General features: G+C 41.4%; 1 protein-coding gene across 1 annotated transcript; it reads right to left on the bottom strand.

Moving 5' to 3' along the window:
- Positions 1-26703, bottom strand: PRSS38 (serine protease 38). Its single transcript, XM_032477275.1, is given in 6 exon segments — positions 1-583; positions 953-1042; positions 1044-1096; positions 24988-25259; positions 25852-26014; positions 26183-26703. Coding segments are annotated over 6 exon segments (1203 nt in total). The 5' UTR covers positions 26553-26703; the 3' UTR covers positions 1-328.
- Positions 26704-27500: the final 797 nt, after the last annotated feature.

Below are 27500 nucleotides of genomic sequence, written 5' to 3'. Positions count from 1 at the left end.
CTGCATGAGGGAGCCTGCACTCTGGGTAAAAAGAAGGACACAGGACTTCTGGGACACTTGCTTTGTAAATATTTAATATCTTACCAAATCTCAGGTGTCCGGAGCACTCAGCTAAGGAGCTCTGCTCTTCTATGTACCCCTGCCCTTCTGTAGTGAGACCAGCCTCTGCCTTCCGGGGCGTGGCCCTTTCAGCCTTTTCCTGGACCCTGCACGTGGGCCTGGCTGGTCGCCCTCACCTTGCTCGGGTGTGTGAAGATCTGAGGGGCCGGAGATGGGTAGGGACAGAGGCATGTGGCCATGAGGAAGCTGGGGTGGGGGTCCTCGGCCTTTATATCATTGACAGGACAGCCAACATGGTCACAAGGACACTGACGGCAGCCCCCAGAGGGGAGGAGAGGGCGGGGAGCGGCTGAAGAGGCATGGGTGTATGTTCTATGTGATAATGAATCCATTTTGAGAAATAGGAGACTCGGGCATAAACTGCAGGATACATAGGGTATGAACAACCGCGCCCCCAGCTCACGACTCCAATTTGCGTCCAGGTGTGGTTCAATTCACAGACAAGTGGGCCCCCAGAGTCACCCTGGAAAAAAGAGGAGTTTCGTGTAAACTGGTAGTCTGGGGCTTCCCCACCTTGCCAGTGGGAGGGCACTCGCAAGCAGTGTTCACTTGGTGGAGGGTGGGTGCCAGGCGTGGCCCCCAGCAGATGTGGAGCCCGGGACATCTGTGAGCTGCACTGAGGTCCACTGGGCCTGAATGAGGCCTGCATTCCATCTGCACATAAGCCACCCTGTGGTCTCCTACTCAACCCATGGCTGCGTGCAGATAATACTCCTGAGCTCTGCAGGGACTGGGCTGTCTGGGACCACCTACCCACCTAGTAGGTGACTTAACACAGACGGAACATCCGAAATCCCCGGGCTTAGCCTCCCACCCCCTCGGTGGGTCGCACCTCGCACACAGTCTTCACGTCCCGGAGGTCCCCAGCGCACAGCATGTCCGGCAGGACGTGGGACGTATCTCCGTAGAGCAGCTGGCACAGGCGGAGCTGGGACCAGAGGCTGCTGCACCTCCTGTAGCTTGTCTGAGGTGTCGCCTGTCAGAAAAGAGGGCGGGCCCAGCGTAAGGTCTTCTCACACCAGGAACTGGTTCAGACTATCATATTCCCAGTGCCGTGGCTCAAATGTCAACAGCTCTGTGAGCTGAGCCCCTGGGTGAGAGTGAGTGGATGACACGGAGTGTGTTCAAGAAAGAGGCTCCAGAGTTTGTGGGCGGTCACACCACCTGTCCTGGTCTGCACCAGAGGGTATGGTAACTGGTCTCAGATACCTTGCCCCTGACCAACGCGTAAGCGGGCCCCACGGCAACATACAAGCGGGCCTGCTTTAACTGGAAAGAAGCCGTTCTCACAGGTTGAATACCCATCTGACTGGGTACCAAGGGGGAAGATATTTGGGAAGGTGTAGCCTACGGTACGTGGGGAATCCGTTTTACAGCTTGTACCTTGAAGGAAGACCATGGAGAGCAGAACGCCAGCAGTGTTCGTGGCTGCTGCTGGCTGCATTGACAAGGTAATACCAGGAGAGAAGCCATGAAAGAATTAGATGTTTGCAAATAAGAATGCAGAACAATAGAAGAAGTAAAAAAAAATACTCAAGGCTGGTAATACTGGAGGAAATAACCGAGTAAAATGCAGTTAGGAAATACTTTGAACCTCTAGGCCAGCTAAAAATCTGCCTGAGGCTTTCTACGGTGCCCACAGTGGGGTAACTGGGAATGGACTCCCCTCTGCCATGAGCTAGCAGTAAACACATCTACACAGGACACAACTGTTTTCCTGTTGGACACGAGGCGGGGCTGTGGCCCCTGAGAAGATAGAACAGTGAGGCAAGGTCTTCGAGGGCTCCGTCACCCTCCCTGGAGCACACAAACCCCGGGCTGCAGGGTGAAGAGGGACTCAGGCAGCTGTAATCTGCAAAGACGGGTGCCAGGGGGAAGTCGCTCCCGAGAGAAGGGGCCCCAGAGGGCACACAGGCCGCCTCAGGGCCCGCAGTCAACTGTTGGACCCTGAGCCATGTGTGCAGGGTGTATAATTCCACAGGGAGGGCAGAGTGGCCAGGTTAGACTTCACAGTTCCCAGGGCTCACATGGGGCTAGGAAGCTGAGTTCCAACTGGTCAAGAGTGGAGAGTCTTGTGGAGCTCAAGGCATTGGGTGGAGATAGTGTGGAGGTGGGATAAAATACCCATGTTGTGCTCACACGGACGCTGAGGCCCACAAGGAACCTGGTGGACAGGGGGCCAAAATGATGAGCTCAAAGTGGTTTCACCTTTGGCAGAGCTCATAGGAAGAAGTGTACCACAGAAATGGAGGGGAGAAGTCAGCTATAATTTCAATGAGTTCTTCAACTGTGTGCTAGTGTGCCAGCTCAGAATGACGGGAAACCAGACAAGAAGAGATCTGCACTCACTGGTAGGTCTTTCCCCCGGGTTTCCACTAGCAGCTCATGAGATATACTGGGGGCAGAGCTGAGATCTAGAGAGAGAGCATCTCAGTGCAGGCGTTCAGAGAATGGCCACATACCACTGAGGACTTGCAAGAACACAGCTTGCTTCCCTTCTCACATATGGAGCAGAAGCCTTCCACCAGTTGTTGGGGGCAAATGCTCCTGCCCTCAGAGCCTGGCACAAGTGCACTATTCTGAAGGAAGAGTAGAAACAAGCCCTATATCCCTGGAAAGCCTCTGGTACCAAAAACCCACATCAGGAACATCAGAGTTCTGCTAACTTGGGGGCAGGGCTTAGACCCTCTAAGGAGCCATCACAGATACAAAGCAGGGATTAGCTGCCCCGAAGGAAGAATAGTGGTGCACAGAGGTCCGTTTCCAAATCTAAGACTCAGAGCTCTTCCTGAGACTGAGGCTGGATCAGGGGACCCAAGTTTTCTCCTTCCCCCATACCAGTCTAGTAATGATTATCGAGAACAGCAGTTTTCTTCTGAAGGGCAAACAAAAACGTGCCACAGGTGTACAAAGATGCTGAAGTGAAGGGTGGAATGGGAACAGAGAAACACCCCAGGCCTCACACGGAGCACAATATTGCACCATGGAGGGACCTGAAGCCTTTGGTGCACTGAAGCACCAAAGCTAGAGCAACAACAGAACCCACGGCCCAGCTCAAGTTCTTGCTAGCCTGAAATCAGCCCTGCCCCATGCTACTAACGGTCTGGCAGAAAAAGAGGAAGGCCTATTTTGGGGAACAAAGACTTTAGTCTTAAATATTCTTCTATAATGTCTGGCATTCAACCAAAAAAGAAGATATACATACAAACACATTCACATGCATACACACATACATACAAAGTTGGGGAGGAGGATGAAACACAGGACCCATTGTCAAGAGACAAAACAATGACCAGAGGTAGACCCAGAGATGACTAAAATGATGAAAGTATCTGAAAGAAACTTAAAAATAACTATGATTAGTGTGCTAAAGAAATTATTAAGAAGTAAACAACATGTGTGGAAAATGAAGAACTTAAGTAGATATATGGAAACTGTAAAAGAAGAATCAATTGGAAATGCCAGAAACACACACACTGGGAACAGAAAAATTCCTTCAATGGGTGTTATCAGCAGATACAAATGAGGAAAGAATCAGTGAATGTGGAGATAAGTCAATAGACATTATCCATGCTGAAACACAAAAGGAAAAGAGTGGGGAATAAAGCAGAACAGAGCACTCAAGCTGTGGGACAATAGCAAACAGTGTAACACATGTGGAATTAGAAGAAGAGAGTACAGGGCAGAAGAAATATGTGAAGATATAATGGCCAAGAAATTTCCAAAGTTAAACACTATGACAACCACAGATACAAGAAGCTCAGAGAACCCTAAGTCAGAATAAAACAAGCAGACACACAGGCACTTGGAAGCATCATAGTTAAATGGCTGCAAAAACAAAGATCAAGGAAAAGAGTTACAGTAAATTTCTAATCAAAGACTCTGCAAGACAGAAGAAAATAAAACTGCCTCTTGCAAAAACTAAAACAAAAGCAACACCCGTCCCCAAAAACTTTCTACCCAAAATTCTATATCTAGTGACATTATCTTTCAAGAAAGAGGTAAAATAAAGACTCCTTCATACAAACAGACTCGTTACTCTTATTCATTTCTGGTGAGAGTGAAAAATTGTAAATGCACTTTGGAAAATCCCTTGCGGTTTCTCAGAACTTCATGAATAGGTAAACCCACTGTCAGGTGTGCACCCAAGAGCAAAGAAAGTACGTGTGGAAAGAGAGTTGTTAGATAATGTTCATAAGAGCTTTATCCACAGTAGCCCCAAACTGAAACAACCCAAATGTCAGTCAACAGAAAAACAGACAAATGAATCCTTGGTGTTCATGTGATTACATATTCCTCAACAATAAATAAAAAGGAGCTAATGATACATGTAAAACATGAACAAATCTTATAGACTATATTGAGTAAAAATACAAGACAAAAAAGATCACTATCATTACATTTATATGAGGTCCAAAAACATAAAACTAATTAATGGGGACAGAAAACAGAACAATAGTTACCTTAGAAGAGAGAGAGACAGAGAGTCTGGCTGCAAAACAGTAAAGAGAAATTTCTGAGATGATGAAAATGTTCAATGTAGTGATTTGAGTATTTCATGAATATTTACATAGAAAAAGAGACAATTCTAAAAGTTGAAAAAAAAAAAAAAAAGACCAGAGAAGCTCACTGAAGAACATTCAGTGAAGAGCTGAGTGAGTAGGAGACAGGGTGTTCTTGTGAGCTGAGTGTCAGAGAGGTCTTTTTTGGGTAATTTTCAAGGATTTGCTGGTGTGGAATAGGAGAAGAGGAAAATGAAGAAGAAATATGTATTATATTGTAGTTGGAACCCAACTTATCTAAGTGATCCAATAAAGATGAGGCTACTTTCCAGTTAATTTTGGTTTCTTGGCCTTGACTGGGAAACTGCAAAACTGCATTAGGTGACCTTAGGATTATTTGGACTAATTTCATCGATTTGTGCATCCTAAGATCATTTTCTTGCAGTGGTTCTCTCACTGAGCTTTGCCAACAGAGGGCCATAACCTTGTGGTTGAATCTTGTTTGAAGGGTGAGTTAGTTCCAGGGTCTCATAGAGGATAGGAAGATACATAAAGGCAGTTTCCAGCTAGGAGAGAGTGGAACGTGCCATTCTTTTATTTAGGTCCAATCGTCCCAATCTGTGGCCTCAGTTCCTGAGAGGCGATGGATTCTATACCCTGGAATCCATGTATATGCCACGATTGTCTGTGAAAGATTTGTGGGGAGGATCCTGAGAGATGGCCAAGCAGAAAGCACTGGGAATCTATCTCCAACCAGGAAAACAACTGCACTGGCAGAATTTATCTGATGTAACTGGTTTGGAACTCTAGAATCTGTTGAAGGCTTGGAGGATAAATTGCAGTCAGCTTCAGTCAGTTTCAGCTCTTAGAACAGTAGCAGCTACCCAACCCCACCCCTGGGACAGGCAGCTGTGCATATATTCCTGGAGAGCTTGCACACAGCATGCGTGAGCCAGGGTGAGCAAAGAGGACCCTGTCCTCCATATACTGGGGACCTGTGCTTTGATTGCTGATTGCTTGTTCTGATTACAGAGGCAGACAAAAAGAAAGGACCAGCCATTTTTGTTGCACCTCCCCCCATTGTCACAAGCACCTCCCCTTCAGCTGAAGTAATTTTTAAGGGATTTATAGGGCCAGAGCTTCTTCCCCTCTTCATTTTTCACTTTTCTCCATTTAGGATCCAGATATTAAAGACTAAGACAATCAAAAGCAACTGAATATATGGAGGGAAATTAGAAAGTAACCATTTATGCCCAGGTAAAGGCTTAAAAAAGACATAAGAAGACCTCAAGTTTACACCTCAGGCTGGTCCTCAGCACACAGACAGCTTGCAACAATCAATAACACATGCTTTAAAAAAAAAAAAACAACCCAGAAAACCCTGGGGAAGGGGGATAATCCGATTTCCACAGTTACCACATTATTAGATTAAAATGTCCAATGTTTGACCAAAAATAAGTCATACAGAGAAACAGGAAATGGCTCAATCAGAGTAAAAATATAATTAATAGACTATGTCCCTGAAAGGGCGTAATGGCAGCTATATTAAATAAACTTTAAAACATGATCTTAAAGATGCTCAAAGAACTAGAAGATGTGGAGAAAGTCAAGAAAATAATGTGTGAGCAAAATGGAACTATCAACAGAGATAGAAAAATATAAAAACAAACAAAAAAAGGAAACCTGGAGCTGAAAAAAATAATAACAGAAGAGAAAAGTTCACCAGATGGATTCAAAGGCAGATTGGAACAGGCAAAAGAAAGAATAAATGAACCTGAAGATAGGCCAATGGAAATGCAAAGGATCCGGAATGCCCATGATGATCTTGAAGAGGAGAAACAACTGTGGAGGATGTAGAAGACCAGACTCATTATAAAGCTATGGTAAGTACAGCACTGTTGAACTGGAGAAATCCAAGGGGCAGAAGAGTAAGCCTGGAAGTAGACCCACACACCTATGGTCACAGGATGTTTGATAGAAGTGCCAATACAGGTCAGTGGGGAAAGGAGGTTTCCTTGACAAATGGTGCTAGAGCAAGTGCCTCTCAATATGGAAAAAAGTGAACCTTGGTTTTTGACTCGTATATCACATGCAAAAATTAATTTTAGATGGCTCTTATAACTAAGTGTAAAAGTTAAATTCACAGTGCTTTTAGGATAAATGGAAAAAAATTATTTTCATGCACTTATAATAAGCAAATCTTCATAAATAGGATATAAAATATCCTACATATAAAACAGAAAAAATGTAATAAGTTGGACCTTGTCAAAAATTTAAAACTTTTTCCAATCCAAAGACACTATTAAGAAATTATAAAAACAGGCCATAGTCTAGCAGAGAATATTTGCATATCTATTAAATACATGTATCCAAAATACATTTTTATAAACTTCTACAAATTATAAAATGTCAAGAAGCTATCATTACACGATAATCAGCATAGCTAAAGTGAAAAAGACTGTGGGAATGCAGTTTGGTGCAGCCACTGTGGAAAACAGTATGGAGATTCCTCAAAAGACTAGGAATAGACTTACCATATGACCCAGGAATCCCGCTCCTGGGCATATATCCAGAAGGAACCCTACTTCAAAAAGACACCTGTACCCCAATGTTCATAGCAGCACTATTTACAATAGCCAAGACATGGAAACAGCCTAAATGTCCATCAACAGATGACTGGATAAAGATGTGGTATATTTATACAATGGAATACTATTCAGCCATAAAAACTGACAACATAACACCATTTGCAGCAACATGGATGCTCCTGGAGAATGTCATTCTAAGTGAAGTAAGCCAGAAAGAGAAGGAAAAATACCATATGAGATCACTCATATGTGGAATCTAAAGACAAACAAAGCATAAATACAAAACAGAAATAGACTCAGACATAGAATACAAACTTGTGGTTACCATGGGGGCAGGGGGTGGGAAGAGATAGACTGGGATTTCAAAATTGTAGAATAGATAAGCAAGATTATACTGTAGAGCACAGGGAAATATATACAAGATCTTATGGTAGTTCACAGAGAAAAAAATGTGACAATGAATATATATATGTTCATGTATAACTGAAAAATTGTGCTCTACACTGGAATTTGACACAACATTGTAAAATGATTATAAATCAATAAAAAATGTTAAGAAAAAAACCAAGATTATTCTGTGTAGCACAGTATCTAAAAAAAAAAAAAAAAAACACAAAGGAACTTATTTACAAAACAGAAACAGACTCACAGACATAGAGAACAAACTTATGGTTACCAGAGGGTAAAGGTGGTTGGAAGGGATAAATTGGGAGTTTAAGATTTGCAGATACTAACTAATACATATAAAATAGATAAACAACAGTTTTATACTATATAGCACAGGGAACCATATTCAATATCTTGTAGCAACTTATGGTGAAAAAGGATATGAACCAAATATATGTATGTTCCTATATGACTGAAGCATTGTGCTGTACACCAGAAATTGACATAACGTTGTAAACTGATTATATTCCAGTAAAATATATATATATATATATTTATATATATATTTATATATATATAAAGTTTAAATGAGGACACAATTAAGATTAAATGAGGTTAAAAGGGTGGGGCCCTAATCCAATATGATTGGTGTCCTTATAAGAAGAGAAAGACATACCAGGAGTATGGGTGCACAGAGAAAAGGCCATGTGAGGGCACAAAGAAAAGGTGACCTTTTCAAGCCAAGACTTCAGGAGATACCAATCTTTTTTTTTTTTTAACATTTTTAAATTGAGTTATAGTCATTTTACAATGTTGTGTCAAGTTCAGTGTAGAGCACAATTTTTCAGTTATACATAAGCATACATATATTCATTGTTACATTTTTTTCCTCTGTGAGCTACCACAAGATCTTGTATATATTTCCCTGTGCTATACAGTATAATCTTGTTTATCTATTCTGCATATGCCTGTCAGTATCTACAAATTTTGAAATCCCAGTCTGTCCCTTCCCAACCCCCGTCCCCTTGGCAACCACAAGTTTGTGTTCTATGTCTATGAGTCTGTTTCTGTTTTGTATTTATGTTCTTTTTTTTTAAATTTTTTAGATTCCACATATGAGCGATCTCATATGGTATTTTCCTTTCTCTTTCTGGCTTACTTCACTGGGAATAATGATCTCCAGGGATATCTATGTTGCTGTAAATGACATTATTTTATTATTTTTATGGCTGAATAGTATTCCATTGTATATATGTACCACATCTTTATCCATTCATCTGTCAATGAACATTTAGATTGTTTCCATGTCTTGGCTATTGTAAATAGTGCTTCTGTGAACATTGGTGTGCATGTGCTTTTTCAAATTACAATTTTCTCCAGGTATATGCCCAGGAGTGGGACTGCTGAATCATATGGTAAGTCTATTTTTAGTTTTTTAAGGAACCTCCATACTGTCCTCCATAGTGGCGGCACCAATTTACATTCCCACCAACAGTGTAGAGGGTTTCTTTGTCTCCACACCCTCTCCAGCATTTATTGTTTGTAGACTTTTTAATAATGACCATTCTGGCTGGTATGAGGTAATACCTCATTGTAGTTTGGATTTGCATTTCACTATAATTAGCAATGTTGAGCATCTTTTCATGTGCCTATTGGCCATCTGGATGTCTTTGGAGAGATGCCTGTTTAGGTCTTCTGCCTGTTTGTTGATTGAGTTGCTTGTTGTTGCTGTTGTTTTATATTTGGTAATCTCTTGTCGATTGCCTCATTTGCAAATATTTTCTCCCATTTTGTAGGCTGTCTTTTCATTTTGTTTATGGTATCCTTAACTGTGAAGTAATTTTTAAGTTTAATTAGGTCTCATTTGTTTATTTTTGCTTTTATTTCCATTATTCTAGGAGCTGGTTTGAAAAAATATTGCTGCAATTTATGTCAAAGAGTATTCTGCCTATGTTTTCCTCTGGGAGTTTATAGTATCTGGTCTTACATTTAGGTCTTTAATCCATTTGGAATTTATTTTTGTAATGGTGCTAGAGAATGTTCTAATTTCATTCTTTTATAGGTAGTTATCCAGTTTTCCCAGCACCACTTATTGAAGAGACTGTCTTTTTTCCATTGTATTCTTGACTCCCTTATCATAGGTTAATTGACCATAAGTGTGTGGGTTTATTTCTGGACTTTCTATCCTGTTCCATTGATCTATGTGTCTGTTTTTGTGCCAGTACCATACTGTTTTGCTTACTGTAGCTTTACAGTATAGTCTGAAGTCAGGGAACATGATTTTCCCAGCTCCATTCTTCTTTCTTAACATTGTTTTGGGTATTCAGGGTCTTTTGTGTTTCCATACAAATTAAAAAAAATTTTTTGTTCCAGTTCTGTGAAAAGTGTCATTGGTAGTTTGATATGGATTTCATTGAATCTGTATATTGGCTTGGGTACTATGGCCATTTTAACAATATTGATTCAGCAGTCCAAGAACACGGGATATCTTTCCATCTGTTTGTGTCATCTTCAATTTCTTTCATCAGTGTCTTATAGTTTTTGGGGTACAGGTCCTTTGCCTCTTTAGGTAGGTTTATTCCTAGATATTTTATTCTTTTTGATGTGATGGTAAATGGGATTGTTTCTTTAATTTCTTTTTGTTATATTTTGTTGTTAGGATACAGAAATGCAACTGATTACTGTATATTAATTTTATATCCTGCAACTCTACCAAATTGATTGATGAGCTCTAGTAGTTTTCTGGTAGTGTTTTTAGTATTTTCTATGTATAGTATCATGTCATCTGCAAACAGTGACAGTTTTACTTCTTCCTTTCCAATTTGGATTCCTTTTACTTCTTTTTCTTCTCTAATTGCCATGGCTAGGACTTTCAAAATTATGTTGAATAAAAATGGTAAGAGTGGGCATCCTTGTCTTGTTCCTGATCTTAGAGGAAATGCTTTCAGCTTTTCCTCATTAAGTAAGATGTTAGCTGTGAGTCTGTCATATATATCCTTTGTTATGTTGAGGTATGTTCCCTCTATGCCAACTTTCTGGAGAGTTTTTATCATAAATGGATGCTGAATTTTATCAAAAGAGATGATCATATCATTTTTATTCTTCAACTTGTTAATGTGGTGTATCACATTGAGTGATCTGCAGATATTGAAAAACTCTTGCATCCCTGGAATAAATCCCACTTGATCATGGTGTATGATCCTTGTAATGCACACTTGGAGTTGATTTGATAGTATTTTGCTTAGGATTTTGGCGTCTATATTCATGAATGATATTGGCCTGTAAGTTTCTTTTTTGTAATATCTTTATCTGGTTTTGGTATCAAGGTGATGGTGGCCTCATGGAATGAGTTTGGAAGTGTTCCTTCCTCTGTAATTTTTTAGAATAGTTTCAGAAGGCTAGGTGTTAACTCTTCTCTAAATGTTTGGTAGAATTCACCTGAGAAGCCACCTGGTCCTGGACTTTTGTTTGTTGGGAGGTTTTTAATTACTGATTCAATTTCAGTGCTGGTAATTGGTCTATTCATATTGTCTATTTCTTCCTGGTTTAGTCTTGGTAAATTGTACCTTTCTAAGAAATAGTCCATTTCTTCTAGGTTGTCCTTTTTAGCATATAATTTTTCACTGTAGCCTCTTATAATCCCTTGTATTTCTGTGATGTTGGTTGTAACCCCTCCTTTTTTGTTTCTGATTTTATTAACTTGGGCTCTCTCTGTTTTTTCTTGATGAGTCTGACTAAAGATTTATCAATTTTGTTTATCTGCTCAAAGAACCAGCTTTTAGTTTTCATTGATCTTTTCTATTTTTTTTAAGTCTCTATTTCATTTATTTCTGCTCTAATTTTTATAATTTCTTTCCTTCTACTAACTTTAGGTTTTGTTTGTTCTTTCTCTAGTTGCTTTAGTGTAAGGTTAGGTTTTTTATTGGAGATTTTTCTTATTTCCTGAGGTAAGCTTGTATCACTATCAGCTCCCCTCTTAGAACTACCTTTGCTGTGTCCCAGAGGTTTTGGATCATTGTGTTTTCATTTTCATTTGTCTCAAAGTATTTTTTGATTTCCTCTTTGATTTCTTCAGTGATCCATTGGTTGTTTAGTAGCATATTGTTAGGCCTCCACATATTCGTGATTTTTGCAGTTTTTTTTCTTGTGGTTGATTTTTAATCTCATAGCATTGTCAAAAAAGATGCTTCATATGATTTCAGTTTTCTTAAATTTACCAAAGCTTGCTTTGTGGGCTAGTATGTGCTCTATTCTGAAGCATGTTCCATGTGCACTTGAGAAGAATGTGTATTCTGTTGCTTTCTGATGGAATGCTGTATAAATATCCATTAAGCCCATCTGGTCTAATGAATCATTTAAGGCCTGTATTTCTTTATTGATTTTCTGTCTGGATGATATGTCCATTGGTGTAAGTGGGCTGTTAAGGTCCTCCACCATTATTGTATTACTGTTGATTTTTCCTTTTATGTCTGTTAACAGTTGTCTTATATATTGAGGTGCTCCTATGTTGGGTGCAAATATATATTTACAATTGTTACATCTTTTGCTTCAGTTGATCCCTTAAGCATTATATAATGTCCTTCTTTATCTCTTGTAACAGTATTTTAAAGTCTATTTTGTCTGATATAAGTATTGCTACTCCAGCTTTCTTTTTGCTTCTATTTGCATGGAATATGATTTTCCATCCCCTCACTTTTAGTCTGTATGCGTCTGTAGCTCTGAAGTGAGTCTCTTGTAGACATCATGTATATGTGTCTTGTTTTTGTATCCATTCAGCCAGTCTGTGTCTTTTGGTTGGAGAATTTAATCCATTTACATTTAAGGTAGTTATCAGTATATATGTTCTTACTTCCATTTTGTTAATTGTTTTGGATTTCTTTTTGTAGATTTTTCCTCTTTCTTCTTTTTCTTCTCCTCTCTTGTGTTTTGTTGACTATAGTGTTACATCTGGATTTCTTTTTCTTTTTTGTGCATATACCTATCACAGATTTTTGGTTTGCAGTTACCATGAGGTTTTGCTATAAAAGTATCTATATATACATGATTAAGCTGCTGGTCTCTTAGTTTCAAATGCATTTTAGGTACCCTGCATTCATACCCTCCTCCCCTCACAATGACTGGTTTTGTTATCATATTTTACATCTAACTGTTTTGTGTATCCTTCAACTTCTTATTGTGCATATAAATGATTTTTCACTACTTTTGTCTTTCAACTTCCCTATTAGTTTGTGTGTGGATGATTTCCAACTTTTACTGTATGTTTGCCTTTACTAGTGAGCTTTCTCATTTTGTAATTTTCTGGTTTCTAGTCATGGCCTATTCTTTTCTACCCAGAGAAACTCCTTTGGCTTTGTTGTAAAGCTGGTTTGGTGGCACTGAATCCTTTAACTTAAGCTTATCTGTGAAGATTTCGATTTCTCCATCAAATCTGAATGAGAACCTTGCTGGGTAGAGTATTCTTGGTTGTAGGTTTTCCCCTTTCATCACTTTAAATATATTGTACCACTCCCTTCTGGCTTGTAGAGTTTATTCTGAAAAATCAGCTGATAACCTTATGGGAATTCCCTTGTGTGTTGTTATTTTTCTCTTATTGATTTTGATATTTTCTGATTTCTTTAATTTTTCTCACTTCACTATGTGCCTTGGCATGTTCCTATTTGGGTTAAACCTGCATGGGACTCTCTGCACTTTTTGAACTTGGGTAACTGTTTCCTTTCTCACATTAAGGAAATTTTCAGTTATTATCTCATCAAATATTTTCCCAGATCCTTTCTCTTTGTCTTCTTTTTCTGGAACCCCTATAATGTGAATACTAGTGCATTTCATGTTGTCCCAGTGGTCTCTTAAACTAGCCTCATTTCTTTTCATTCTTTTTTCTTTTTTCTGTTCTACAGTACTGATTTTCACTGCTCTGTCTTCTAACTCACTGATCCATTCTTCTGCCTCATTTAGTCTATTCTTGGTTCCTTTTAGCATATTATTCATTTCAGTAATTGTATTCTTCAACTCTGTTTGGGTGTACTTTATACTTTCTAACTCTTTGTTAAAAACTTCATTCTGTGTGTCTATTCTCTTCCCGAGTTCTCTAATCATCTTCACAATCATTACTCTGAACTCTTTCTCAAATAGATTGCTTATCTCCTCATCACTTATTGCTTCTTCGGGGATTTTATCTTGTGCCTTGACTTGAAACATGCTCCCCTGTCACCTCTTTTGTCTAAATTTCTATTTGTATTTTTATGTCGGTTAGTTACATTTCTTGACCTTGGAAAAGTGACCCTCTGTATGAGATGTCCTATGCATCCCAGCCTTGCACTCCCCTTTTGTCAAAATGGCCAAGGTCCAGCTGGTCCCAGGGTAGAGTCTTGCCTGAGTTTGCAGACTCCTTCCATAGGCTGTAGGATTGTTCTTTTCTTGCTTCTGGTATCCACCCCCACCCCCCAAGTGAATGAGGGTGGACCAGAGGCTTGTGCAAGTTTCCTGGCAGGAGGGGGTCAGTGCCTTGCACTGCTGAATGAGGCTGGGTCACGGCCCTCTGGATAGCAGGACCATGTCTAGGGCATGATGTGCCAAGTCTGCAGATGTGTGGGAATGTGTTCCCATCCAGAACTGAGGCACTGCAGCATTCAAGCCTATGGGCTTTTGGGTAGGGCCAGGTCCTGGCACCAATGACCCAAGCAGATGTCAGCCTCCAGGAAAGCTCATGTAGGTGAACACGCCCCAAATTTCTGCCACCAGCTTCTATGTCCCCAGGGTGAGTCAAAACCATCCCTGCCACCTCCCCAGGAGACCCTCCAAAATTATCAGACATGTCTGGCCTAGGTTCCTATGAAATCACTGCCTCTGCCCTTGGTCCTAGTGCATATGAGACTCTGTGTGTGCTTCCCAAGAGAGTGAAGTCTCTGTTTTCCCCAGTCCCATGGAACTCCTACAATTAAGCCCCAGTGGCCTTGCAAACCAGATACTCTGGGGGCTCCTCCTTCCAATCCTGAAACCCCAGGCCTGGAAGCCTGACGTGTGTCCCAGAACTCTCACTCCTATGGGAATGCCTCCACAATATAATTTTTATCTAGCTTGTGGGTCACGCATGTGGAGGATATGGGGCTCAATGAACACACCTCTCCTACCATCCCACTGTGCTTCCTTCTTTATATTTCCAGTTGAAGAAGATCTTTTTGATAGGATCCAGTCTTTTTTCACTTAGAAAAGTCTCTATCATTTCTTGTAAAGCTTGTTTGGTGGTGCTGAACTTCTTTAAGTTTGCTTTTCTGTAAATCCTGATCTCTACATCAAATCTGAATGAAAGCCTTGCCAGGTAGATTATTCTTGATTGTAGGTTTTTCCCTTTCATCACTTTAAATATGTCATACCACTCCCTTCTGGCTGCAGAGTTTCTGCTGAAAAGTCAGCTGATAGCCTTACGGGAGTTCCTGTGTGTAACCTGTTGCTTTTCCCTTGCTGCTTTAAATGTTCTCTATTTATCTCTAATTTTGGCCATTTTAATTACAATGTGTCTTAGTGTGGTTCTCTTGGGTTGATTCTGTTTGAGACTTTCTGTGATTCTCAGACCTGATGTCTGTTTCCTTTCCCAGGATAGGAAAGTGTTCAGCTATTATGTCTTCAAATATGTCCTATGCCCCTTCTCTCTCTCATCTCCTTCTGAGGTCCCTATAACGTGATTGTTAGTATGCTTGATGTTGTCCCAGAGGTCTCTTAAACCATCGTCATTTCTTTCTATTTTTTTCTTTTTTGTGTTCAGCTTCAGTGATTTCCACTACTCTGTCTTCCAACTCACTGATCCATTCCTCTGTATCATCTAATCTACTGTTGATTCCTTCTAGTGTATTTTTCATTTTAGTTATTGCATTCTTCATCTCTGTTTGGCTGTTCTTATATTTTCTAACTATTTGTTAAAAATTTCTAACTGCTCACTCTGTTCATTCATTCTTCTCCTGAGTTCTTTGATCATCTTTATGATCATTACCTTGAGCTCTTTACTGGGTAGATTACCTATCTCCACTCCATTTAGTTCTTCTTCTGGGGTTTCATCTTGTTCCTGTTTGGAACATGTTCTTCTGTCATCTTATTTGCCTAATTTGCTTTTTAAATTCTTAGGTATCCAGTAGTTGGTTTTGTTTCCCAAACTTGGAGAAGTGGCCTTTTGTAGGAGACATCCTGTGCATCCCAGCAGTGAACCACCCTCTGGTCATAAGAGCTACACACTCTAGGGATGCCCTCTATGTGGGCTGAGTGAGTTCTCTTATTGTTGCAGGCTGAGTGCTGAGGGTGGTCTGGTAGGCACGGTTGGCCCCTAGTCAGATTGGTTGTCAGGCTCTGTCCTGTGTGGAGGATGCCACTTGGTTGATGGGGCTGAGTCATAAAGTGGCTGCCTGCATAATCCCATGGAGACCTGGGGCTCTTGCTGGTTCACCGGTGGTCAGAGTCATGTTCTGGGGTGAGTTGTTGTGGGGCCCAGATTTTTGGATCTAGTGTTGGCTGGCTGGTGGGTGGGGCTGGTCCCTGATATGGCTGGCTGTGGGTTCTGGGGTTTCCTGTGAGCTGGATCCTGAGGTGGCTGGTTGGGGAATCTAAGGTATTACAGAGCTAGTACTGGCCTGCTGTTGAGTGGGGCTGTGACCAGTAGGTCCCAGGGCTAGTGCCAGCTCACTGGTGAGTGGAGCTATGTCCTGGAGTCTCTGGCTGCAGGACTCAGGTCCCAAAGCTGGGTCAACCTCCTAGTGGTTTAGGTTGGATTCCAGGGCCTAAGCTGAGGGACCTAAGGTGTCCCAGAGCTAGAGTTCATCCGCTGGTGGGCAGGGCAATAGCCCAGGTTTCTCCCAAGACTGATGCTGGCTTTCTAGTGTGTTAGCTGGGTCCACATGGCAGGCTGCAAACTGTGTTGGTCCTGGGGCTGACATCCACCTGCTATTGGGTAAGGTCAGGGTCCAGGAGATCCTGGGCCTGATACCCAGCCCCTGGTGAATGAAGCTGGGTCCTGGTGCTAGTAACATCCAGTCCACTGACAGGCAGAGCCAGGTCCTAGGGTCTCTGGTTGCAGGTCTCAGAGGTCCCAGAGCTGACGCTTGGCTGCTGGTAGCCAGCACTGGGGCTTAGCTTGACCCAGGGCTGGTGTCCACCCACTAGTGGGTGAGGCTGGTTCTGAGGCTAGGGCCAGCTTGCTAATGTGCAAGCCCCATGCCTCAGGGTTTCTGGGGCTTGTGCCTGCCCACTGGTGGATAGAGCTGTGTCCCAAGTTTTCTGACTGCTGGGCCCTGTGTGCCCTGGTTCTAGTGCCTACACAGGTCCTGAGCCCTCTGGTGGATAGGGCTATTTTCAGGAGTGGCTGTGGGCTCAGGGTGTCTTAAGGCATCCTGCCTACTGGTGAGTGAGTCTGTGTCCTTCCCAGCTAGTTTCTTAATTTGCGAAGTCCCATTACTGGTGCATACAGGCTGGTGGAAAGGGGCGGGGCTGAGTTCTGAGACTAATAAGCTAGATGGAGGATTGCAAAATGACGCTTGTCAGCACCAATGTCCACATGGTAGAATGCGCTCCCCGAAATGGCTGCCACCAGTGTCTATATTCCCAGGGTGAGCTCTAAATGTCTCCTTCCTCTCTGGGAGGCCCTTCAGAATTAGTAGGTGGGTCTAACCCAGGCTTCTTTCAAATTATTGTTTCTGCCCTAGGCCCTGGCATGTGAGATTTTGTGTGTGCCTTTTAAGAGTTGAGTCTTTATTTCCCACAGCTTTCTGGGTCTTCCAAAAGTAAGCCCTGCTGGCCTCCAAAACCAAACATTCTGGGAGCTCATATTCCTGGTTCAGGACCCTCAGGTTGGAGCACTCAATGTTGGGCTTATAATCCTTGCTCCTTGGGGACAAGTACCACAATCTTAATTATTCTCTTGTTTGCGGGTTACCCACCCAAGGGTATAAGTCTTGACTATATTGTGACTTTGCCTACTACTCATCTCTTTGTGGTTCATTCTTTATATATTTAGTTGTAGAAGATCTTTCTGGTAGATTCCAGTCTTCATTATCAATAGTTGTTCTGTTAGTCATTGCAATTTTGGTGTTCTAATGAGAGATGCTGAGCTCAGTGTCTTCCTACTCCACCATCTTGGCTATATCTCCCTTACTCCAGTCTCTGTTTTTTGATTTGAGAGTTTGATCCATCTAATTACAGATAAGGAGGGAGTTAACTTCTCTCATTTTACTTTCTACATGCCTTATAGCTATTTTCTCCTTCATTTCCTGAATTCCTGTATTCTGTGCATTTAGCTGATTTTTTTTTTTGTACTGAAATGTTTAGATTCCCTCTTAATTTCCTTTTGTGGTTATATCATGGAGATTACATTGAACATTCTAAAGTTTTAACATACCAATTTGAATTTATATCAGCTTAACTTCAACAAAAATTTTATAAAATTAAGTAAACCAGACACTAAACTTTCTTAAACTGGTATAAGATATCAATTTGAGGGATTTGGGGTCAAGTCAGTGGAGTAGTAGGACCATGAGCTTGCCTCTCCTAGCGACTACAACAAAACCACAACTGACTACTGAACAGCCATTGAGTAAAAGGACCAGGGCCTAGCAAAAAAGATCTTCTTCAACTGGAAACATATAGAGAGGGAACCACAGCAAGAAGGTAGGAGGGGCGTGCTCATGATATAATTTGGCCCCATACCCACCTGGTGGGTGATGCACAAGCTGAAGAATTAAGTTGCAGAGGCTATCCCACAGGAATGAGAGTTCTGAGCCCCACATCAGGATCCCCAGCCCAGGGTTCCAGCATTGGGCAGAGAAGACTCAAGGACATCTAGTTTTGGAGGCCAGAGGGGCTTAACTCCAGGAGCCCCACAGCACTGGGGGACACAGAGACTTCATTCTCTTGGGAAGTGTGGATGCAATCACATGTACAATGGGTCCAGGGGCAGAGACAGTGATTTCATAGGAACCTGGCCCAGACCTGGCTGCTGTTTCTGGAAGTGTTTCTGGGAAGGTAGGAGATGGCTGTGGCTCACCCAGGGGACATAAAAGCTGCTGGTGGACATTCCAGGAGTGTTCACATACATGAACTTTCCTGGAGGCTAACATCTTGATTGGATGATTAGCATCAAGAACCAGCCCCACAAAAACAGCCTGTAGGCTTAAGGGCTAGGAAGCCTCAGGCCAAATAACATACTGGATGGGAACACAGCCTCACCCATAAGCAGACTTCCTAAGCCGCAAACTGCCTCTAGATAGGGCCCTATCCACCAGATATCCGGCATCAAGCTCCACCAAGCAGTGAGCAGGCACCGGCTATTCCAGCCAGGAAACCTGCATAAGCCTCTAGGCCAGCTCATCCACCAGGGGGAAGATACCAGAAGTAAGAAAACAACAGTCCCAAAACCTGTGGAAGGAATCCACAAACACAGGCCAGACTACACTGGGACCAGCTGGACCCTGGCCTTTGGGTGACAAGAGAGGAGTATATTGATGGGATGCATAAGACGTTTCCCATAGAGGGCCACTTCTCCAAGGTCAAGAAACATAACTAACCTACCTAAAAATACAAAAGAGACAGACAAGATGAGGCAGCAGAGGAATATCTTCTAGGCCAAGACACAAGATAAAATCCCAGAAGAAGATAAAAGTGATGAGGAGATAGGCAATTTATCTGAGAAAGAGTTTAAAATAATGATGGTGAAGATGTTCAGAAAACTCAAGAGGGGTACAGATGCACAGAGTGAAGTTTTTAGCAAAATGTTGAAAAATACAAAGAATACCCAAACAGAGTTAAAGAATAAAATCACTGAAATGAATAACACACTAGAAGGAACCAAGAATAGAGTGAGGCAGAAGAATGGATTAGTGAGCTAGAAGATAGATTAGTGGAAACCTTACAACAGAACAGAAAACAGAAAAAAGAATGAAAAAAATAAAGATAGTTTAAGAGAGTTTGGGGACAACATGAAGTTCAGTATTATTTGCATTATAGGTGTTTCCAGAAAGTGAAGAGAGAGAGAAAGGACTTCAGAAACTTTTAGAAGAGATAATAACTGAAAACTTCCCAACTTGGGAAAGGAAACAGTCACCCAAGTCCAGGAAGTACAGAGAGTTCCACACAGGATCAACTAAAGAGGAACACAATGCACATAGTCAACAAATTGACAAAAATTAAGGGTAAGGAGAAAATATTAAAATTATCAAGAGAAAAGCAGCAAATAACATACAAGGGGACGTCCATTAAAGTTATCAGCTGATTTTTCAGAAGAAACTCTACAGGCCAGATGGAAGTGGCAATGATATATTTAAAGTAATGAAAGGGAAAGATTTACAACTGAGAATACTCTACCCAGCAAGGGTGTCATTCAGATTTGATGGAGAAATCAAAAGCTTCACAGAAAAGCAAAAGCTAAAAGAATTCAGTGCTTCCAAACGCTTTTACAACAAATGTTAAAGAAACTTCTCTAGTCCTCAAAGCACAAGAAAAGAGAACAAAAAGAAGAAGAAAGAAAAAAAGACCTACAAAACCAAACCCAAAACAGTTAACAAAATGGCAATAAGAACATACTTATTGATAATTATCTTAAATGTAAGTGGATTTAATGCTCCAACCAAAAGACATAGACTGGCTGAATGGATACAAAAACAAGACCTGTATATATGCTGTCTAGAATAGACCCACTTCAGGGCTAGAGACACATGTTGGCTGAAAGTAAGGGGATGGAAAAAGATATCCCATGCAAACAGAAAGCGAAAGAAAGCTGGAGTAGCAACACTATATCTGACAAAATAGATTTTAAAATAAAGGCTGTTACAAGAGACAATGAAGGACACTACATAATGCATAATGCTTGAGGGGTCAATCCAGGAAGGATATATAACAACGGTAAGCATATATGCACCCAACATAGGAGCACCTCAATATATAAGGCAATTGTGGACAGACATAAAAAGAGAAATTGACCATAACACAGTAACAGTGGGGGACCCTAACATCCCACTTACATCAATGGACCAATCATCCAGACAGAAAATCAGTAAGGAACACAGGCCCTAAATATCACATTAGCCCAGATGGACTTAATTGATATCTACAGGGCACTCCATCCAAAAGCAACAGAATACACATTCTTCTCAAGTGCACAAGGAACATTCTCCAGAATAGATCACATACTAACCCACAAAGCAAGCTTTGGTAAATTTAAGAAAATTGAAATTGCACAAACATCTTTTCTGACCACAATGCTACAAGGTTAGAAATCAACTACAAGAAAAAAAAAAAAAAAACCAGCAAAACCTGCAAACATGTGGAAGCTAAACAATATGCTACTAAACAACCAATGGATTACTGAAGAAATCAAAGAGGAAATCAAAAAATACTTTGAGACAAATGAAAATGAAAACACAATGATCCAAAAACTCTGGGATGCAGAAAAAGCAGTTCTCGGAGGGAAGTTTATAGCAATACAAGCCTACCTCAGGAAATAAGAAAAATCTCAGTAAAGCAGCTGGAGACAGAAAAACAAACAAACCCCAAAGTTAGTAAATGAAAAGAAATTGTAAAGATCAGAGAAGAAATAAATGAAGTAGAGACTAAAAAAGCAATAGAATAGATCAATGAAAACTAAAAGCTGGTTCTTTGAACAGATAAGCAAAATTGATAAACCTTTAGTCAGACTCACCAAGAAAAAAAAAAGAGATGGCTCAAATTAATAAAATCGGAAATAAAAAAGAAGTTGCAGCTAACACCACAGAAATAAAAGGTAACATGAGAGGCTAGTATGAGCAACTATACAACAACAAAGAGGACAATGTAGAAGAAACAGACAATTTCTTAGAAAAGTACAATTTGCCAAGACTAAACCAGAAAGAAGTGGACAATATGAGTAGACCAATTATCAGTAGTGAAATTGAATCAGTAATTTAAAACTTCCCAACAAACAAAATTCCAGGACCAGATGGCTTCTCAGGTGGATTCTACCAAACATTTAGAAAAGAGTTAACACCTATCCTTCTGAAACTATTCCAAAAAATTGCAGAGGAGGGAATCCTTCCAAACAAAAATCCTTAACAAAATACTAGCAAATTGACTCCAACAATGCATTAAAAGGATCATTTACACACCATGATCAAGTGGGATTTATCCCATGGATGCAAGGATCAATATTCACAAGTCAATCAATGTGATACACCACAGTAACAAATTGTAGAATAAAAACCATATGATCATCTCAATAGATGCAGGAAAAGCTTTTGATAAAATTCAACATCCATTTCTGATTAAAAAAAAAAACCCCTCCAGAAAGTGGGCATAGACAGAACATACTTTAACATAACAAAGGCCATACATGACAAACCCACAGCTAATATCATACTTAACGGGGAAAAGCTAAAGCATTTCCTCTAAGATTAGGAACAAGACAAGGATGCCCACTCTCACCACTTTTATTCAACATAGTCTTGGAAGTCCTAGCTATAGCAATCAGAGTAGAAAAATAAATAAAAGGAATCCGAATTGGAAAGGAAGAAGTAAACTGGTCACTGTTTGCAGATGACATGATACTATACATACAAAACCCTAAAGAAGTGACGAGAAAGCTATTAGAACTTATCAGTGAATTTGGTAAAGTTGCAGGATATAAAATTAATATACAGAAACCAGTTGCATTTCTATACACTAATAATGAAATAGCAGAAAAGTAAATTAAAGAAAGATACCATTTATCATTGCACCAAAAAGAATAAAATACTAGGAATAAACCTACCCAAGAAGGCAAAAAGTCCTGTACTCTGAAACCTATAAAACACCTGATGAAGGAAAGGGAAGATGACATAAGCAAATGGAATGATATACCATGTTCTTGGATTGGAAGAATCAATATTGCTAAAATGACTATACTACTCAAGGCAATATACAGAGTCAAAGCAGTTCCTATCAAATTAACAACAATATTCTTCATAGAGCTGGAGCAAAAAATGTTAAAATTTGTATGGAAACACAAAAGACCCCGAATAGCCAAAACAATCTTGAGAAAGAAGAATAGAGCTGGGGAACCATGTTCCCTGATTCAGACTATACTGTAAAGCTACAGTAACCAAAACAGTATGGTACTGGCACAAAAACAGACACATAGATCAATGGAACAGGATAGAAAGTCTGCAAATAAACCCACACACTTATGGTTAATTAATCTACAACCAAGAAGGCAAGAATGTACAATGGAAAAAAGACAGTCTCTTCAGTAAGTGGTGCTGGTGAAACTGGACAGCTACTTGTAAAAGGCTGAAATTAGAACATTCTCTAACACCATATACAAAAATAAACTCAAAATGGATTAAAGATTTAAATGTAAAATCAGTTACTATAAAACTTCTAGAGGAAAACACAGGCAGAACACTCTCAGACATAAATCACAGCAATATATTTTTTGAATTAGCTCCTGGAGTAATGGAAATAAAAGCCAAAATAAACAAGTGGGATCTCATTAAACTTACAGCCTTCTTCACAGCTAAGGATACCATCAACAAAATGAAAAGACAACCTACAGAATGGGAGAAAACAATTGCAAATGATGCGACTGACAAGAGACTCATTTCCAAAATATACAAACAGCTCATATACCTTAATGTCAAAACACCAAGCAACGCAATCCAAAAATGGGCAGAAGACCTAAACAAGCGATTCTCCAATGAAAACATATAAATGGTCAATGGACACATGAAAAAATGCTCAGTACTGCTAATTGTCAGAGAAATGCAGATCAAAACTACAATAAAATATCACCGCACACAAGCCAGAATGGCCATCTCCAAAAAGTCTACAAATGATAGATGCTGGAGAGGGTGTGGAGAAAGGGAACCCTCCTACACTGTTGGTGGGAGTGTAGACTGGTGTAGCCACTAGGGAGGACAGTATGGAGGTTCCTTAGAAAACTAAAATTAGACTTACCACGTGATCCAGCAACCCCACTCCTGGGCATATATGCAGAGAAAAATAAAATTCAAAAAGATACATGCACCCCAGTGTTCACAGCAGCACTATTTACAATAGCCAAGACATGGAAACAACCCAAATGTCCATCAACAAAAGACTGGATAAAGAAGATGTGGTACATATATACAATGGGACACTACTCAGCCATTGAAAAAAAAAATAGTGCCATTTGCAGCAACATGGATGGACCTGGAGATCATCATTCTAAGTGAAGTGGGCTGAAGAGAGAAAAAAAAAAATGCCACGTGATATCACTTATAAGTGGAATCAAAAAAAGAAAAGGACAAAAATGTACTACTTATTATTTATAACTTAGATGATTGATTTCTTGACTATGTGTGAGCACCTTTAATTGTCACCTATGATTGGATTACTGCATTCTGTTGATTCTTAGTTTGTGGTTGGCTTTATTCCTTTGATAGCTATGTCAGTTTAAAAAGCTAAAGCTCAAAACTGTTCTTAGAAACAATGATTAGTACATAGATGTAAACTAAAAAATATATGCAGTATATTGTATATGTGTATTTACGTGCAATATATTGTATATGCCTAAATTGTAACTATTCTACCTAATAAAACTGAAAAATGAAAAAAAAACCCAAGAATAATCTCAAGTAAACAACCTAACCTATCACCTAAAAAAAAAGATATCAATTTGAAATCTCCAGGCCAGGTTATAGACTTAATAGTAAACCATTAGAAGCATTTCCATTAAAATAAAAACCAAGGAGACCTAGCCACATTTCCACTAGAGTTTCCATCCATTGCAATAATATTGAAAACAAAAGAAATAAAAGATTAAATGTAGGAAAGAAAGTGGTCAAAAATCTTTACTTGAAGAAAATATGATATAAAAATCTAGAACAATTACATAATCAACTGATAAACTATTAAAAATGAGTCCTTTATGCGGGCTGGAAGCATGATCAATGTGCAGAAATCAACAGCTATGACTGATTAGCAAATGCAATTAAAAAGAATCATTTAATTAATCATAGAAATTCTAAAGTATGCAGATATAAACCTAAAAAGAAAATGCAATTCCTTTATAGAGATAACTAGAATAACAAATACATTTTTAATAGGTTAAATAATATTATTTCTAAGGGGAATTTAAAATCTTAAGAACAACTTAAGAAATGCTTGGAAATTTGTGTTCTTAGTATACCAAATATTAATTCCATACTCGGAGTAGATACAACTATTTTCCTGTATACAACAAAGCCAACCAGGGATAAAACAAAACTCTACATTGAGAAACAAATAGTGATTAATGGATGAGGGTTCCAGTTCTCAGACACCTGCAACCCCTTAATGGACAGTACATGTTCTCTCCTGTAGTGTCATAAAAGCATCATTCTTTCCACAAACTCCAACAAAGGGACTGACCCCGCACTTTGTTTTCTTACCTTGTTGGGAGATGAATCCCCATCCTGTAGCCCAGCAAGAAAGGTTCCAAAGTTTCACGTCTGTGGGTGCAATGCAGATGGGAAGCACAGAGTCGGAAAGCACAATGCGGCTTTTCAGCTGTACCAGAGCGATGTCGCCTCCGACAGGGTGGTATAATTTGTGTGTGGGATGTAGGATCACCTTATGCACCTCAAACCACTGAGTATGATTGCCTGGCACCCTGAGGTCCACAAGGCCCACATATACATCAAATGCCTCAATGTTCCTTTCCCTGTGGGGACAGAGGACAAAGGTACAGTGGCTTGAGCACCTTGCACGTGGAGAGAGCAATCACCTTCAGCTCACAGGCCAAGGAAGTCCTGGAGCATGCCAACCTGGATATCTAAGGTCTCGGCCAGGATGGGGAAAAGCGAGCCCTTTGCAGCACAGTGGGGAGCTGACTGTCAGGCAGAATTGCCCCCAAAGAAGTCCTGACTTGAGTCCACGGAGGACTAAGGGAACCACCAGGACATGATGGACAGCCCAGGATGGTGATCTTGGCAGAATTACAGTGAGCTGCCCATGAAGATAAGTCTTTCGTCACCTCTAAGCCTGTGATTTTTCTCTTTTTCTCTCCTCTCATCCTATGGTGTGGCTCCTCTCCTCACTTCCCATCCTATGATTTGGTTCCACATCTATCTGGAAGAGTGGATGGCCCTAAAGGGGGTCCTCAGCCCTGTGCAAGAAGAAGCTGTGGTGGATGGAGGTGTGCTGGCTCCCACTCTCTCCCCCAGCTCCAAGAAGCCCCAGCCCCAGGTAGCCTGTGCGGTGGGTCCTGCAGCCCTAGACCTCCATGGGAACAGTCCCCAGCGCTACCCACTCACCTGTCAAAGCAGTGGGCTGCGGACAGGACCCAATACTCATCAATGATGGACCCACCACATGTGTGGAAACCTGCATAGTGCAGGCTGACCTGCCATGGCCACTTTTTCTCAGGGGCATCCGTGCCTCCCACGACCTTCCCCTGCACGTGACGCTGGCCACAGGCTGAAGAGAGAGGGGCAAAGTATACAAGTAGCAGTGGCGCCCGGGAAGTGGAGGGTGGGTCGGGTGGGAGGAGGGGAAAGTCGGGGAGGGCCGAGATGGACTAGCGCTCCACCCTTGGAAGGAGGGAGCCCTGGGTTCACCGCCAACCCGGGCCTGGAGAGGTCCTACCTACACCACGGCGCCAGGCGATTCCCTCAGCGCGAGCATGCCTGTGGGCCGCGGCTGCGACCCGGGCCGGGGGCAGGAGCAGCAGCAGCAGCCGGAGGAGGCTCGGGGCCAGGGGCCAGGGCTCCCCGGGCCCAGCGCGGGGGCCGCTCCGCGCGGCAGCCATGACGGCGGTGGGCCTCGGGGCTGTGCGGGCCGGAGCACGGGACCTGTGACGGCGCAAGCATGCGACAGTGCCCAGGCAGACGACGTGCGACAGCACAAACGTGCCCGGGGCCCCGGCACATGATGGCACCAACGCAAGATGGCGCGGCGCCGTGTGATGGAACCCTGAACCCCTGATGTTGCCTCTGGATCTCGTACACGTGATCATGGCCCTCCTGCTCTGTATCTCTCTATCCTCACGGATAGGTGAGGACCACCCCCCACCAACCCTGGCCCGGAGCCCCTGGCAGGTCACCGGCTGTCTCGCCCTTCAGCATGGAGCCAGCTCTCAGTGGTCTCCCCCTACCTCCATCCCCACCCCGCCCCCCACCTCCATCCTCCGCCACCCCTCCTCCCCCACCAATCTCATCATTGCTGGCTTTCTGTGTTCAGACTCCCCTGAGGGCTAGTGGTCGGTGGACTCTGGGTGATCTTGGTCCTGGGCAGCGGTGGTCATTGGTGTCTCTCCCCCTAGTAAGCTGGCTAGCTCTTGGCTGAGACAACAGGAATAATTTTGTCCTGTGTCTCCCAGTACCCAGCCAGCACGCTGGGGTTTGGTCATGTGTCAGTTGCAGCATTCGAGAAGTGTGCTAGTGTTTTGCATGCCTCTCTTTGATCATATTTGCTAACGTGCCATTGAACAAAGCAAGTTATACAGCTGTTGAAAAAAAGGGATGGAAAAATGCACTGTACTATTTAAACACTCTGGAAGCTTCAGAACTCTGCATACACAAATGAACAGGGCTGTGTCCGATAAAACTTTCCTTACAGACACTGAAATCTGAATTTCATTTAAGTTGCGCATCTCTAGAATCTACTCTCTTGTTTTACTCCCACACTTTAAAAAGTGTACAAACCATTCTTAGTTCATGTATAGAATTATACAACAAAATTAAACAGAAGGCACAGAGTTTGTTAATGGAGGAGGCAATGCATATGCAGGAAGTATTGGGAAATCTCTGTACCTTCTATTTCTTGATATTAATCCCTTGTCTTTTATATGTATTGCCAATAATTTCTCTTTACTAGTCTTTGTCCTTTAATATGTTTCAAGTACATTCATAATTGTTCAATAGAGAATTTGTATGATGGCTTCTTTAAAATCCTTGTTCAAGAA

This window comes from Camelus ferus, chromosome 3, assembly GCF_009834535.1.
Source record: "Camelus ferus isolate YT-003-E chromosome 3, BCGSAC_Cfer_1.0, whole genome shotgun sequence".
Taxonomy (NCBI): Eukaryota; Metazoa; Chordata; class Mammalia; order Artiodactyla; family Camelidae; genus Camelus; species Camelus ferus.
This window is presented reverse-complemented; position numbering and strand designations above follow the sequence as displayed.